This window comes from Brachyistius frenatus, unplaced genomic scaffold, assembly GCF_029030835.1.
Source record: "Brachyistius frenatus isolate BFR_SWC_R1_liver_20210118 unplaced genomic scaffold, ASM2903083v1 Contig_2, whole genome shotgun sequence".
NCBI lineage: Eukaryota > Metazoa > Chordata > Actinopteri > Embiotocidae > Brachyistius > Brachyistius frenatus.
Window position 1 is genome coordinate 9307501 of NW_027210601.1, and position 13565 is coordinate 9321065.

General features: G+C 41.1%; 1 protein-coding gene across 1 annotated transcript in view; it reads right to left on the reverse strand.

The window, feature by feature from the left end:
* The window catches only part of kcnh8 (potassium voltage-gated channel, subfamily H (eag-related), member 8), a 50603-nt gene that overhangs the window by 15959 nt on the left and 21079 nt on the right, over positions 1-13565 (reverse strand). Inside the window, exons 4-10 of the mRNA XM_069698611.1 lie at positions 13292-13419; positions 12345-12582; positions 12080-12237; positions 6802-7006; positions 4349-4558; positions 2380-2579; positions 941-1190 (exon numbers count right to left, since the gene is read on the reverse strand). Of these exons, the coding sequence (XP_069554712.1) occupies positions 941-1190; positions 2380-2579; positions 4349-4558; positions 6802-7006; positions 12080-12237; positions 12345-12582; positions 13292-13419 (1389 nt within the window). The remainder of the gene's footprint in view (positions 1-940; positions 1191-2379; positions 2580-4348; positions 4559-6801; positions 7007-12079; positions 12238-12344; positions 12583-13291; positions 13420-13565) is intronic.

A 13565-nucleotide genomic window follows, 5' to 3' on the forward strand; every position in this document is an offset into this window, starting at 1 on the left:
TTCTTAGTTTGAGCTGAATTGCAGCTTTTGCAGATGTTTTGGAATCTCATTCCTTCATTAATTAGAAGCCAATTTCTATTTTAGCATACTACTTTTTTGAAACTGCTGATTTAGGGTTTTCCAATTAGTGAAACAGACCTTTTAAGAATGATGTTATTCTGTTTCTGGTATAGAATACACAGACATCAATGCTGGCAGCAGATACAGTAATTAGCTGTTGCTTGAGCAAACATTAATTTAAAATTGCGTGTGAAAATACAAACAAATGTGGCCCCAGGATTTAACAAGCAACAAGGAACTGGGTTGGACAGCACTAAACTGGTTCAGACCTGATGGAACTAAAATGACCCAACTCCAGTGAATTGGACTGATTAAATGGGCTTGAGACTCAACTGGAAATCACAGATTAAACCTGACAGAAGAGTGAATTACAATGCTATGGAAGAGACTTGACCATGCTCAGGTGGACAATCATGGACTGAATGGGCTCAATAGTATGTATTACAATGTGCAGAGGTTTGTGCCTCAACATCTTTCTTACAGCTGTGCTCATCTTCAGTGAATTTGTTTCAAGATAACATTAAAACATATAAGGTTTCACACAAGTAAAGCTTTGGAAAGGAAGAATATAGCTCCCTCATTTATATGCACAACTAGATAAGTCCTTAGCCTCTTACTAGTATCTAACTAGAGTTGATTTTATGGCAGCTTACTCGCAATACACTCTGAGAACAAGCTGGAGCCTTCAGGACACTGTAATGCTCCTATTTCTCAACAATGAGCTCATTTACAAGACCCAACTTTAACACAATGAGCCGCACAGAGCTTTATTATGAAGCTTGCTGCTGGGAGTTTCTTTGTAAAATTACAATGATGGTACAGAGAGATTCCTGTGTCTGCCTTCCCACCCTCAAGCTCCCTCCTCATCTCTTTATCATACCCAGGATGGCCAGCACCATGCCATCTTTCAGCACCTCCATGGACCCCGAGCAGACGAAAAAGATGGCCTGGAGAGCATCGCCCTGTCGGAGGAGGTACTCTCCAGGAGCGCAGAAGGAGGTCTTAATGTGCAGTGACAGGGAGCGCAGGCAGCCACGACTGGCAGAAGCAAACAGTGACAACTCCAGGATCTCCTTGTTAAGGTGCATGGTGATGTCGGATCGCAGCTCATCTGGGAAGTCCTTCAGCAGCTGCGGAGATGATTTTTGTAGAGGGAGAAAGGAAGAGAGTGAAACCAAGAGAAAAGAATAGAGAAAGCAGGCAGGAGTGTGGGGAGCATGACAGCTGTGGAAATAGCAATCTTCAACTCAGGGATTTCATTTCCAGCCTCGGTTGGCTCTGATTTGATTTCTAACCTCTGGTTTAACAGGAAACATGAGTTAAGACTTGACATTAACTTAATGACGGACCCTCAAAGAAAACATGACAAAACAATTTAAATTATAGTAATTAGACTAACTACACCGTATTAATATTGCTAAACAACTGTATGTGACATACAGTCAAATACAATCTGCATTAACCCTTACAAATTTGAAAAAAAAAAGTCAAAACACTGCATATCATCTGTCTGTCCATCTCCTTCTCAGGACAAAAACCTGGAGCTCACCGTCATACAGAGTTGATCAATGAGTCATCGGAGCCGGGCTGACTTTAATCAACAGGCCCATCTATAATTCATCTGTCTGGGATTCATCATCCTCACTCCATCCAAACCCTGGTCTGAGCTCTGACAGCTGTCTCACAGGCACTTACAGCCTGGAGGGATGAGTTACTATTAGACTACTGACTGGTGGCCTCTGTCTCCCCGAGGCTCCCGAGGAATGGTGCCAATCGCACTGCTCTTCTGTTTGTGTTTTCTCTAATCTGTCCTCACTCCACATTTGCAAATGTAGTTCTCTCTATTTTTCAGTTTATATACTATATTAACCTGTCTTGTCCATTGTGTACTGCATGTATTCTTCTTAAATCAGCCTGTTCCATGCAAGATTCCGAAAACAAAACAAAGTCTGGATCTGAAAACCACTGTCATCCAAATATCACTTTGTATGTAAGAAGAGAGATGTCTTTCTCTCCTTGAAAGTTCAGGCTGAGAGCAACAACATGCTCTTACATTATGAGGGATCTTGTAGTATTGATCATATATTTACACCCTCATGATGAGTTTAAATGTGGCTGATTTGTGAGAAGATGTGAAATTTCAATTGAATTATTGATCTCACTGAGCTGCACCGTTGGGTATCAACCACACAAGCAAAGCAGGAAAGGAAGCAAAGGGTTATCACACTGTATGTGATAATGATGTTGGGCTGACTTTGACACAAAAAACTTTCTGATTTCTAATTCACACAAATGAATCCGATTGTTCTTGGTTCGTACCTCATTGCAGTCAATGCCATTGTTGACCGACCAGGTTGTCTGGAAGTACTCCAGCATTCGCTGTTTGAGGCTCTGCGGCAGATGATGGACACGTATGAAGTCCTTGAGGTCTTTGGTTCGGGTATGGTACTGGGACCAGCGCGAGTACATCCTCTGGATAATGGCTGTCACATTACCGAAGACCAAGGCATGCATCAGTGCTGCAGGGACGAATCAAAGAGCAGTCATAGGTGGATATACATAAACCTAATCAATTATGAATAAGCCACAAGAGTAAAGACAGTTTTACAACTGCTTGAAGGCTGCAAGGTGGTCCTCCCCTTGATTTCTATGATCAAATAACCCGACAAAGGAGCTAAATATTATTTTGACATTCATGTCCTGCACCTCTGTTCCTCCCAGACAGGAGTGTCAGGACTGACAGAGGCTTTTTTTTATCGGTATGACAGATGCCTGACCTTTCTACGCCCAGAGATAATGTATTCTCCTAATCTCATCCAGTTTTCACCTGTGCCGCAGCTGTGTAGCACACCGCCGGACATGAAAGTGTGACTGATGTGCCACTGATCACTGTTTCTGAGGTGTACCACTGATGAGCTTTTAGCCACAGTATTGAAAACAGTTGTGGTAACAGTGATGGTTAATTTATAAATCAAAGTAAAATGATTTCTCTTTAGGCAAACTGTTGTTCGTATTTTGAACTGTGCAGTTGAATAAAACAATATTTGCTTTTCAATTCATTCAAATGAGGCATGAATTCAATTTCATTCACAAGCTCATCACATTTGACTTTTGCTCTATTATAAATAGAGTGTAAATGAATTGTGTTGGTTTTCATTTTGTGTTAATCCACAGGGGATGTGTGTGTTTGTGCAAGCATGTGTATGTGTGACGTGTCTGTTACTGCTACTGCTGCTGCTGCTGCCCTCAGGCAGTCAGGGACATTTAGCATTTAGTCGAACCAGAGTGGCGAGTGTCCACAGGGAAAACCCCACCAGTGAGACCTCTCTTCACCCCCCAAAACAAGACCTATAGAAACAATCCAGTTTAGACCAGATCAGACCACCCTGGAAAGGTCTGACTTAATCATATTATAATCAAATAAAAAAATTAAAAAAAATTAAAAATCAGATTTTTTTTTTTTATAACCATCAGTGAGAGGTTGGTTTGAGGCAGCAGCAAAAATATGCATTTTTACATAGTTTTGGACTATTAGCATTACAATATTTATTTGTAAAACAAAAACCTGTATGGCGTAAAATATAATAACCACAAAGCATGGGTAGAACAAGACTTATAGTGAATGGATTTGAACTGCAATTTTCTCCTCCTCACATAGTCAGCGCCTAGCGGCAACCAGGAGTGACGTCACCCATTGGTTTGTTTGGCATGAGGCCTGGAATTCAGATTTTGGTCATCGCCATCTTGCTTGTTTGGAGAGGTTTGAAGCCAGAAGTGAGCCTATTTGAAGGAGCTGGGGAGGAGTGAGCGGGTGGATCTGACCTGTAGAAACTACATCCTGCCCACCAGTAGCCATAACCTGACTGCACCACACACACACACACACACACACACACACACACACACACACACACACACACACACACACACACACACACACACACACACACACACACACACACACTTTTTTTTATATGCAGTCTATGGTCAGCACTCCAAAAAGTTTTTTCTGTTCATTTGGCTTAGGTGCTGTGAAAAAACACTTGGTTGTGGTGTTTCATAGGTCCTGAAATGTTTGGGAAAACCCTGCTATTGAACCTTTAAACCAAGATGCATTAGTAGTAAATGTGAATATTCTTCTACAATATAATCCCACACGCTGTAATCTCAATCTGATTGGATCATCTGTGTAAAGCCTAAAGAGGGAGTCATTTCTAAAACACACGTGTACCTGTATTAATGGGACTTTACATATGTATGACAACTGATGCTCATGTGTGCTGCGTACCTCCTATAAGCATGACACAAACAGAAAAGATCTTCTCAGTGTCAGTGTTGGCCGACACGTTGCCGAAGCCCACGCTGGTGAGGCTGCTGAGGGTGAAGTAGAGTGAAGCAATGTAGACGCTGCGGATGGAGGGACCGTTGCTAGTCCCGTTAACACCTCCTAAATCATAGTACGGTGACTCCAGACGCTTCCCCAACTCATGGAGCCATCCTGTTTTTAAAATGGTGTAAATAAACAAATGGATGGTTAGATGGACAGGTAGTAGCAACTAATGCAACTACTTCATTACAGCTATAAATAAAAGAACAAAACATGTCTTATTACAAAATGTCCACAAATGGATCTCCATTTTTTGGGGATATCTCTACACAGTGAAGTGTGTAGAAACAGATAAACCCAACAGCACTATTTCCATCCAGAACAATGGATTTCACAGGAGAAGCAGATCAGATGCTTGGGAACCAGAACTGATCCCTGGTCAGTACAGTGTGGAGACATACAGCTGAACCCAGGAGAGTCTCCTGCAGACCCTGATGAATGGTAATTGGATGGAAGCAGCTCAGAGCTGCCTGACTTCAATGCTCACTTCAGCATCAGAAACACATAATTAGGATACAACACATTAATCCTGCCTCATGTACCGACCTGTTATTTTATGACACTGAAATGGAGTAATTGGTGAAGAGAAATCTGCATTGCTCTCATGAACCAGTCAATGCTGACCTGGAACCAGTTATGAAGATGCCAGAGCAAGGTAATTGCGAGCAGTGCAGCTCATCGATACTGACCAGAGATCAGCCCAGGGGGCCTCATTATTTGTGTGACCTGGAGGCTGAGGGTGAAGCCTGAAGGCTCCATCATTAATAATGAAAAGAATGAAGCCATTCACACCGATTTTACAATACACAAAAGCACCTGCACACACACACACACACACACACACACACACACACACACACACACACACACACACACACACACACACACACACACACACACACACACACACACACACACACACACACACACACACTGATGTAGTTGTTGCTTTCACATTTCCTATCCAATGAATATTTTACAACAGACTTAGGAATCAATAAAATCAATGAGGAAATCATAAACTTAATTTAGCTGCTAAACATAAATACTGTACCATCTGACATGATGATGTGACATATGGACAGAGTTTGTAACATTGTTATTAACTATTTAGGAACCTCACAATTGACTACTGTGTGTTTGAAACACACATCCGTGTGGTCTCTTTCCAATTGACCTTTAAGGATTGTAACATTATTGCAGAAATCTATAACCAAACCACAAATCTATACCTATGTGACACGTTTCATCCAAGATGGGTTTTTTGTAATTGTACACAACTACACACCTCTAAAGCTTAAAATGCTATAGAAGGACCATGCAAACACATCCACAGGTGAAGATCAGATCATGCATCAATATCTTTTCAGAAACATTGTTAATGTGGAAATAATAAGCCATGAAACGTCTATGCACCAGGATACTGGCATGTTTCCCAAGCACCACACATATGTTATAGATAAAACAGGAATTCAATCTGAAAACCACAAAAGAGTGGAAAAAATGGAGGAGAATGGATTCTCCTTTGTAAGATTTATGTGATTAAAAAAAAAGTTATTTTATAATGCCAGATGATTAACACAAAATCCATAATTTAGCTTTATAGTCTTTATTCTGAGCCACGAGCCATTTAGTGTACAGATTTCTGCTAATAAAAGCCCTGTGTTTCCTTTATATTGATTTAGTGCTAAACTCGAAAAAGCTGGATAATGGCTCCCTCAGCTAGATAAATGTACAGCGCCCTCCATCCCCAAACTTCCTCCCTTCTTTAAAGATCTCATTATTGATTAAAAGCCCCAATCTGCAACTGGTTTTGAGCGGCACATTTCAACCTAATGTTTGACGCCACCATGGTCCACTTTCCTTTATCATCTTGTGACAAAGTTGACAACAACTCACTGCAGGCACACTTCTCATGCCACCCAGGTCTTGCCGCAGCAGCAGCTGCTAACAGGTAGGAGACATGGACTGTTTTTGTTGTATTTCTATGTGTCTTTAATTCACTGCATTAACATCTCATTTAAGCTTTGCATTGATTTTGCTATGTGTTGTGTTCAGCAGATTCAGTGTAATACCAATGAGGACTAAATTGTATTTTAAATCAAGGCAGTAAATTGTCAAATTAAATGGGTCTGTAAAAATACACACATTACTTCATATCATGTTGTGTTCCCCAGTCACACCAATCCAAGCACCAATGGTGCCTGAAGATGGTTGGTGTTGTGCCCAATAGCACCCCTGCTGTGCTCAAAGGGATGATGATGGAACACACTGCAATTCACTGTTTGTTTTAACATCAAGGAAGCTCATAGGTGTTTTTGGATTTACTCGGCATCCTTCTCCCATGTACTCACCAATATCCCAATTGTAGGCGTTGGCCTCCATCTCCATCTTGCCAATAATGTACCAGATGCAGGCCATCCAGTGGGCCAGAAGGGCAAACATGGACATGAGCAGGGTCAGCACCACTGTACTGTGCTGTGAGTAGCGGTCCATCTTCTGAAGGAGCCTCAGCAAACGAAGCAGACGCACAGTTTTTAAGAGGTGCACCACGGACACCTGGGGATAAAGAATAATACACCAAGGTGAATTAATTTGTAGATGCAGATGGGGAAATTATTATTTTAATTTAGTTATTGTCATCAAAGGTGAAATAGGAAAGATGTTCAGTTTAAAACATAAAAAAATGATCTAAGATTATCCACAGAATGTGAAGAAATGACTGTTGACATCATCTCAAAGACGGCGATCAGGATAATAATCCCATTGCTGCATTCCAAATAGGGGGAAGTCCTGCTTTTGTACATGTTGGTTACCTGTGATAACTTACTGGGACACTTAATGGAACTAACGCATCACTAATACACCTGTGCATTCCTTTTAATGATGAGTAGAAATGTCTGCTGTGAAAAGGTCTATAGTGTTGCCCAGATGTCTGCTGAGGTTAGCATGCTAACCGGCTAGCCGCAGCCCCTCCTGCATTGCAACACCATTCTCTACTACAAGGCAACAACGTCATTAAGTAAATGCAGCGATGGCTGAAACTCTTGGCAAAACCGAAGCAGAAGAAGAATCAACATTGGGGTTGCGTCCACTGCTGGAGAGAGCTCTCTGCGAGCAAAAAAATTAAGTTTGATGCTGCAACGTGTTTCCAGACTGGTAAGTAAAAAGTTGTTAATGCTAATGGTATGTAGTGACAGCTTACAAAGATGGCTAATGGGATAACTGACCATCGGGAATACCGGGACAAATCCCAATAGGTCGCCACATCTGTTGGCTGGTGGACTGTAAAAATGTCCATAAAGTTTTTCCTGAGTCTATTTGTCTCTTTCTCTGTGTGCCTGACATTCAGAGTTCACATAACTAACATGCTGCAGGTGGTCCACTCCCAAGTTAAGTTCAGGGCTGAATGTCTTTTCAAGTGTTAATATATTAGGTTTACTGTTTGTTGATATACAGTTTAGACAAATCAAAATAGGCGTATGTGAATAGCTCCATTAGTTCAGCATCTAAGTCAAAAGGTTTACTGTTGGTCTCAAAGTGCATGTGTCTCCAATCAGAAAGAGATCACACAAATTTGACCTGCATGCCAAGAATAAGCCTTTGACGTCCATAAATAACATTAGAACAAAACTACAGTTTGCCAATGAACATGAAGACCAGGACTTTTGAAATACAATGCTCTGGACAGACAAATCAAAGATAGAGTTGTTTGGCCACAATAACAGTAGACATGTTTGGTGCAGACCAAAAACAGCTTTTTAGGAGAAGAATCTTATAGCAACTCTGAAGCTTTGTGGTGTAAATCTTATGGTTTGGTGTTACTTTGCTTCCTCTGGGACTGGGTAGCTTACAGTCACTGATTCAACCATAAATTCTGCATTATATCAAAGAGTGTTTGCAGATAATGGGAGGCTATCGGTCAGAAAGTTGACATTTCAGCAGGATAATAATCCCAAGCAAATAAATCCACCAAAAAATGGCTCAAAAAGAAGAAACGGAGGGTTATGGAGTGGCCTCGTCAAGCCCAGATTTGAATTCTATTGAAATGTTGTGGGAGGATTTGAAACGGGCAGTACATGCAAGAAAACCCTCAAACATCTTGCATCTAAAGGAATTTTGGATGGAAGAGAGGTACAAAAATTCAGCAAGCTGATGTCAGAGACTCTTGGACAATTATGCAAAACGCCTACAAGAAGTTATTTCTGCTAAACGGTGGCAATACTAGCTTCTGAAAAGAAAATAATATTTCATCTATTCATATTTTTGTTAAATAATTGATAAAAAAATTATAATTTTCCTTTTGTCAGTTAATATATATCACTTTCATCTTGAGGTAATGTTTCAAAGAAAATCAAATGTTTGCTCTTGCAAATATGTCAAAACAGCTTAAAATTTCCATGGGCTGTATGACCAAAACACACCACTGTCATCACTATATTCCAAAACCACACCATTACCCCCAGTCTCTCCCAAACTACGGCTCCTGAAGGCAGCATGTGTTTCATTTCTTGCAAAGTACTAATCAAAAACCAAACATACATAACCTCCTTTTCATTTCTTGAGTTTTTCTAGTGTTCTGCTGAGGGCAAAATCAGAGACAGATAAAGATATAAAGAGGGTAAAACTCTGAAAGAGAGGAGCAGAATTCAATCATCTTCTTTTTATCGACAGCGCAAAAGAGTGATAAACCAGCTTAATTCACACCTATAGAAATACACAATTGCATACACAGCACTGACTTAAGTGACAAGAAACTCTTAAACATGCTTCAGGCAGCTCAAATTCTCTCCGGTTCTATAATTAGAACTTGATGAATGCTTGTAAACATCTCTACGGCAAGATCTATATGAAGATTTCCTGATGAAGGACCCTTGAATATAAAAATATCAATTAGAGCAATCAGGCTCTCGCTTGCAGGTGTGTTTGTTTTGTTGTTTTTTTAACTTCCAATCCTCACCATCACCATACTCCTCTGGCTTTCTGGCTTTTCAAACTGCATGCTTCTTTCTTTGACTCTTCAGCAAATGAAACTGCTTTGGCCAGAGTCTTCTTGCATTCACCTTATGACTTACACGCATGACTTTAATTTCCCTTTCACACCTTTCACACTTTAATGTGGTGTGAATGTCATCCATTGTGCACCTGCTCCTCAGGTTATTGCCACTAACAGTCTATCATTTGGGGTTAGCCGTCGTGTATCCCCATCGGAGATGTGCGCACACACACGCACGCACGCGCACGCACGCACGCACACACACACACACACACACACACACTAGCTATTATTTAGAGGGATGTAGGACAAGGAGGATATTTGATGCATGTTGCATTAGTGTAGTGGGGAGAGGAAGGGAGGACGCAGTTGGTTGCGACAGGGAAAGTGGGACATAAACTCTATGGAAAATGTATATATAAAGTAATAACTAAAGGTAAAGGAATTATCAAGACAGCGAGGAGAGAAAATGTTTTTATGTGTGTAAGAGAGAGAGATGGTGAAGGAGACTCAAAGCATTTGCACGAAGGAGGAGATGTGTGGACGGTCCTTATCAGAGCTGTGCATGCACATGTCTCCAATATGTTTTATGGCAGTTTATCCTCACTCCCTGTGAGAAATAGAGAACTGGTGCAGCACAAGGGGTAATGAAGCCTCCTACAGAATCCCTGGGGAGAAGCTCCATCTCCTCACCACCATCTATCACCACCCTGCATCCCACCTATGGAGAGAGCAGGCTGCGCCCTATCCCATTCTCCTCCAGCAGCATGAGCAGTAAACAATGTGATGTTCCCGGCAATGCACCTCCTGCCACTTTTCCTTCAAGTTGCCACTTCCATCTACCCCTGCCATTCACATTTTCATTTCCTCTGCTTATCAGGTGTGAAATTTACATTTAGCTACCTGATTGCTTGCTTTCCGTCTGCTTTTTTAAGGCAGTGTTTGTGCACATGAGCCTATAATTTTACAGAACTGCTCATTATTTCTGCTCCTGCAGCCACACCATTGGTCATACAAACCTATCACAGCAGCATGATTGATCATGCTTGTTTCTATTTACTCTACTCATTCAGCAGTGTATGGCCAAAAACACTGTTCTCCAATACCAACAAGGCATCCAGGCCCAGGAGATATATTCATAGGAGCCTAAATAATAACCTATTGTATTTGCAATTACGTTAAAGAGCACCACACTGACAAAAACAGGAAGGGAAAGAAGTACAATTTAACTACTGCTCTAACAAGAAAAAGAGCAGAAATACAAGTTAGGGTGGAATAGGAACCACTCAACAGACAGTAAAACATGCCACAAAAGCAGAAATGACAGAGACATACGACAAAAACAAGAGAGGAGAACACCAGGGAGGGACACTGCTGTGGCCCTGTGGCTCATTTTGGTGAAAGATTGACTTTTGTCCGCATAGGGGACATCGGTCTGAACGCTTCGTCCTTCGAGGGGACATCACGCAGAACGTTGGGCGATTACCCGTCATCCCTGCTCTCCCCGGTGGCGAGGGGAACTTATGGCCCAGTAGCCGTAGACCCAAATCCTGACCTACTGAGAGCGTGTGGTATTTCCATTAATAGAGTCTGGGTCCAAAGTGCCTGGAGCAGCCTGTCACAGCTCCCACCTTTACTTCCCCGTTTCCGTTCATAGTAGAAGCACTTTTTTGTCCACGCTTTCTTTTCTTTTTTCTCAGTAATTATTTTTCTATTTTCTGTCATTAAGCACCTCTTTTTACAGTTCCCTTTCAAAAGTTTTCACTTTAAAATTTTCATCATAATAATTTAGCTGCATATTTTTTTTTTTTTTGCATAGTTTCCTCCTTATTGTTCTACCTTATTCATTAATACTTCAGGCTGATCTAACTCCACCTATTTTAGACTGAATGCTTGTGTGCATCCATCCAATATAATGTATTGAACCTTTTGACTCACATTACAGTGTCTCAGCATGTAAACAGCCTTAAAAGCCTCTCTTTCTCTAAATTAGGGACCAGAGAGCAAAAACTTATTTCAACAACCAATCAAAACCTCCCTACAGTGCAGTGCTTCGATTGTGTGATATCATTCACCCATGAACAAGACAAGACCGTCTACCTAATTGCTCCAGATCACTGTTTCTTCCTGCACTCTGCTATTCTTAAGGGGGCCGTGTATCTGACTCAAGCAGAGCAGAAAAATCTTGTAATGATTCAGATTTGATTGTTTTGTCAGTGCATGTACAGTATGTGGAATCAATATGACACTAGGGCAGCTCTGGAAACAATTTAGATAATCTATTCTTATGAAATGTCAAATGTGATGGAGGTGTTGCTCTTTACAATGACAGGACTAGAGGCTGCTGTTACTTGGCAACACATCAATCATGAGATTTTGTTTTTCATAACAGCATTCAAAGTCATGTTTTATTAGCTTATATGTATTTTTTATTTTTTTTGCATTTTTCTTTGTGGATTCCATGTTTCTACTATCTGTTTTATGGTTTGCTTTTTTTTCTACTTATAAAATATCTTCACAGATTAGATATTTTTATTGGATCATCTAAAGTTGTAATTTATCTAAATATTTTCTCTCCACCTGAATGTATGTATATTAAACATGAGGGATTAAACAACAAGCCAATGGCTACTCACCACGCTGACTTTGAAGGCATAGAGCAGGTCAAAGGGCAATGCGGCCACCAGGTCGATGATAAACCACGTGGTCAGGTAATGGATGCATATCTGTCGAGCATTGAAGATGACCTGGCCTGACTTGCTGACATAAGTGGTGCGAAAATTGAAAACAATGTCTGGCAGAAAGACAAACAGAGTTGGAGTGTTTGATTAATGTGAATGCTGGTTATTATATAGGCTCAATTATTCATGCTACTTAAATAGTTTATAAACAGCAACCAACCTATGATGAACAGTATCTCCACAGCAATATCACTGACAGTCGTGCTGCGAGTCAGGTCATCGTCATCCCCAATGAAGCACACATTATAGGGCACCGTCACAGCCACGTAGAAAGTGGCGAGCAGAATCAGCCAGTCCCAACCTGCTTTGAATGTGCTGTAGTGAAGTAAGATGAATTTGGACTTCTTGGCGTCTGCTACCTTGTACTCCGGCAGAGCAGGAAGATCCCCGAACACATTCTGCAAAGGACAGTATGAGAAAACAGAAGTCATCCAAGTGTTTTTTTTCCTCTTAGAGAACATCCAATTTCTTTGTTTTGGAGATACAACCCTTATAGAAAAAAACTAATTAATTTTACATGTGCAAAAACTGTAACCACATGACATGTAATTGTGCACATGGGGAACATGGTTTTAGAAAAATTGTATGGTGTAATGTGTGAAACCCATGTAGATTCCCATGTGAAAACTTTGACACATATTTTCCCCATGTTATCATATGTTGCATCATGTGTTAAACATGTGTGCTACATGTGATCACATGAAAAACATGGTATACAAGGTTTTTTTTCTGTTTGGAAATCTACCGATGAAGTTCAGATGAGGAAAATCTATACTTAACCACCTCCTCACCAAGGCTAAACCCCAGTGCTAACATTACCTCAATTAGACTACCCACATTCCTCATACACTAAAGTAAGACACTATCTACTGCAAAGCCTCAGCAAGAAGCTGAGAGTTTGCAGTATCCTCCCCAGCAGTAACCCCCCTTTACCCCCCCCCCCACACACACATACATCTCTCTCAGCTCCCTGCCCTTTACTTTGTCCACTGAGCTTTAATAACAGCAGTTATCTTCTCACTTCCTATATTACACAGTCCGCTCCCCGACCACATTTGAGTGATCCCGCCTCGTGGTACATCCATTGTTTGAAGAGTCTGATGATACCTTGTTGAGTTTAATCTTGCTCTTCTCTCTGCTGTGGAGGTGACCAGAGATGTGGTAGAGTACAGTGCTGCTCCGCAGACGAGCCGAGCTGAATGGAGAGCCTGTTTTCACCCTGCCGCGCCGTCGCTCTGTAAACACACACACACACAAGCACAAAGTCAGTACACACTCGTCTACAATACTTTACCCCCCAGGGTTCACTCCTGATGACTGAATCAGTCATTATGCTTGATGAAATACATAATATTCTGTACTCAATAGGAAAACATGAATA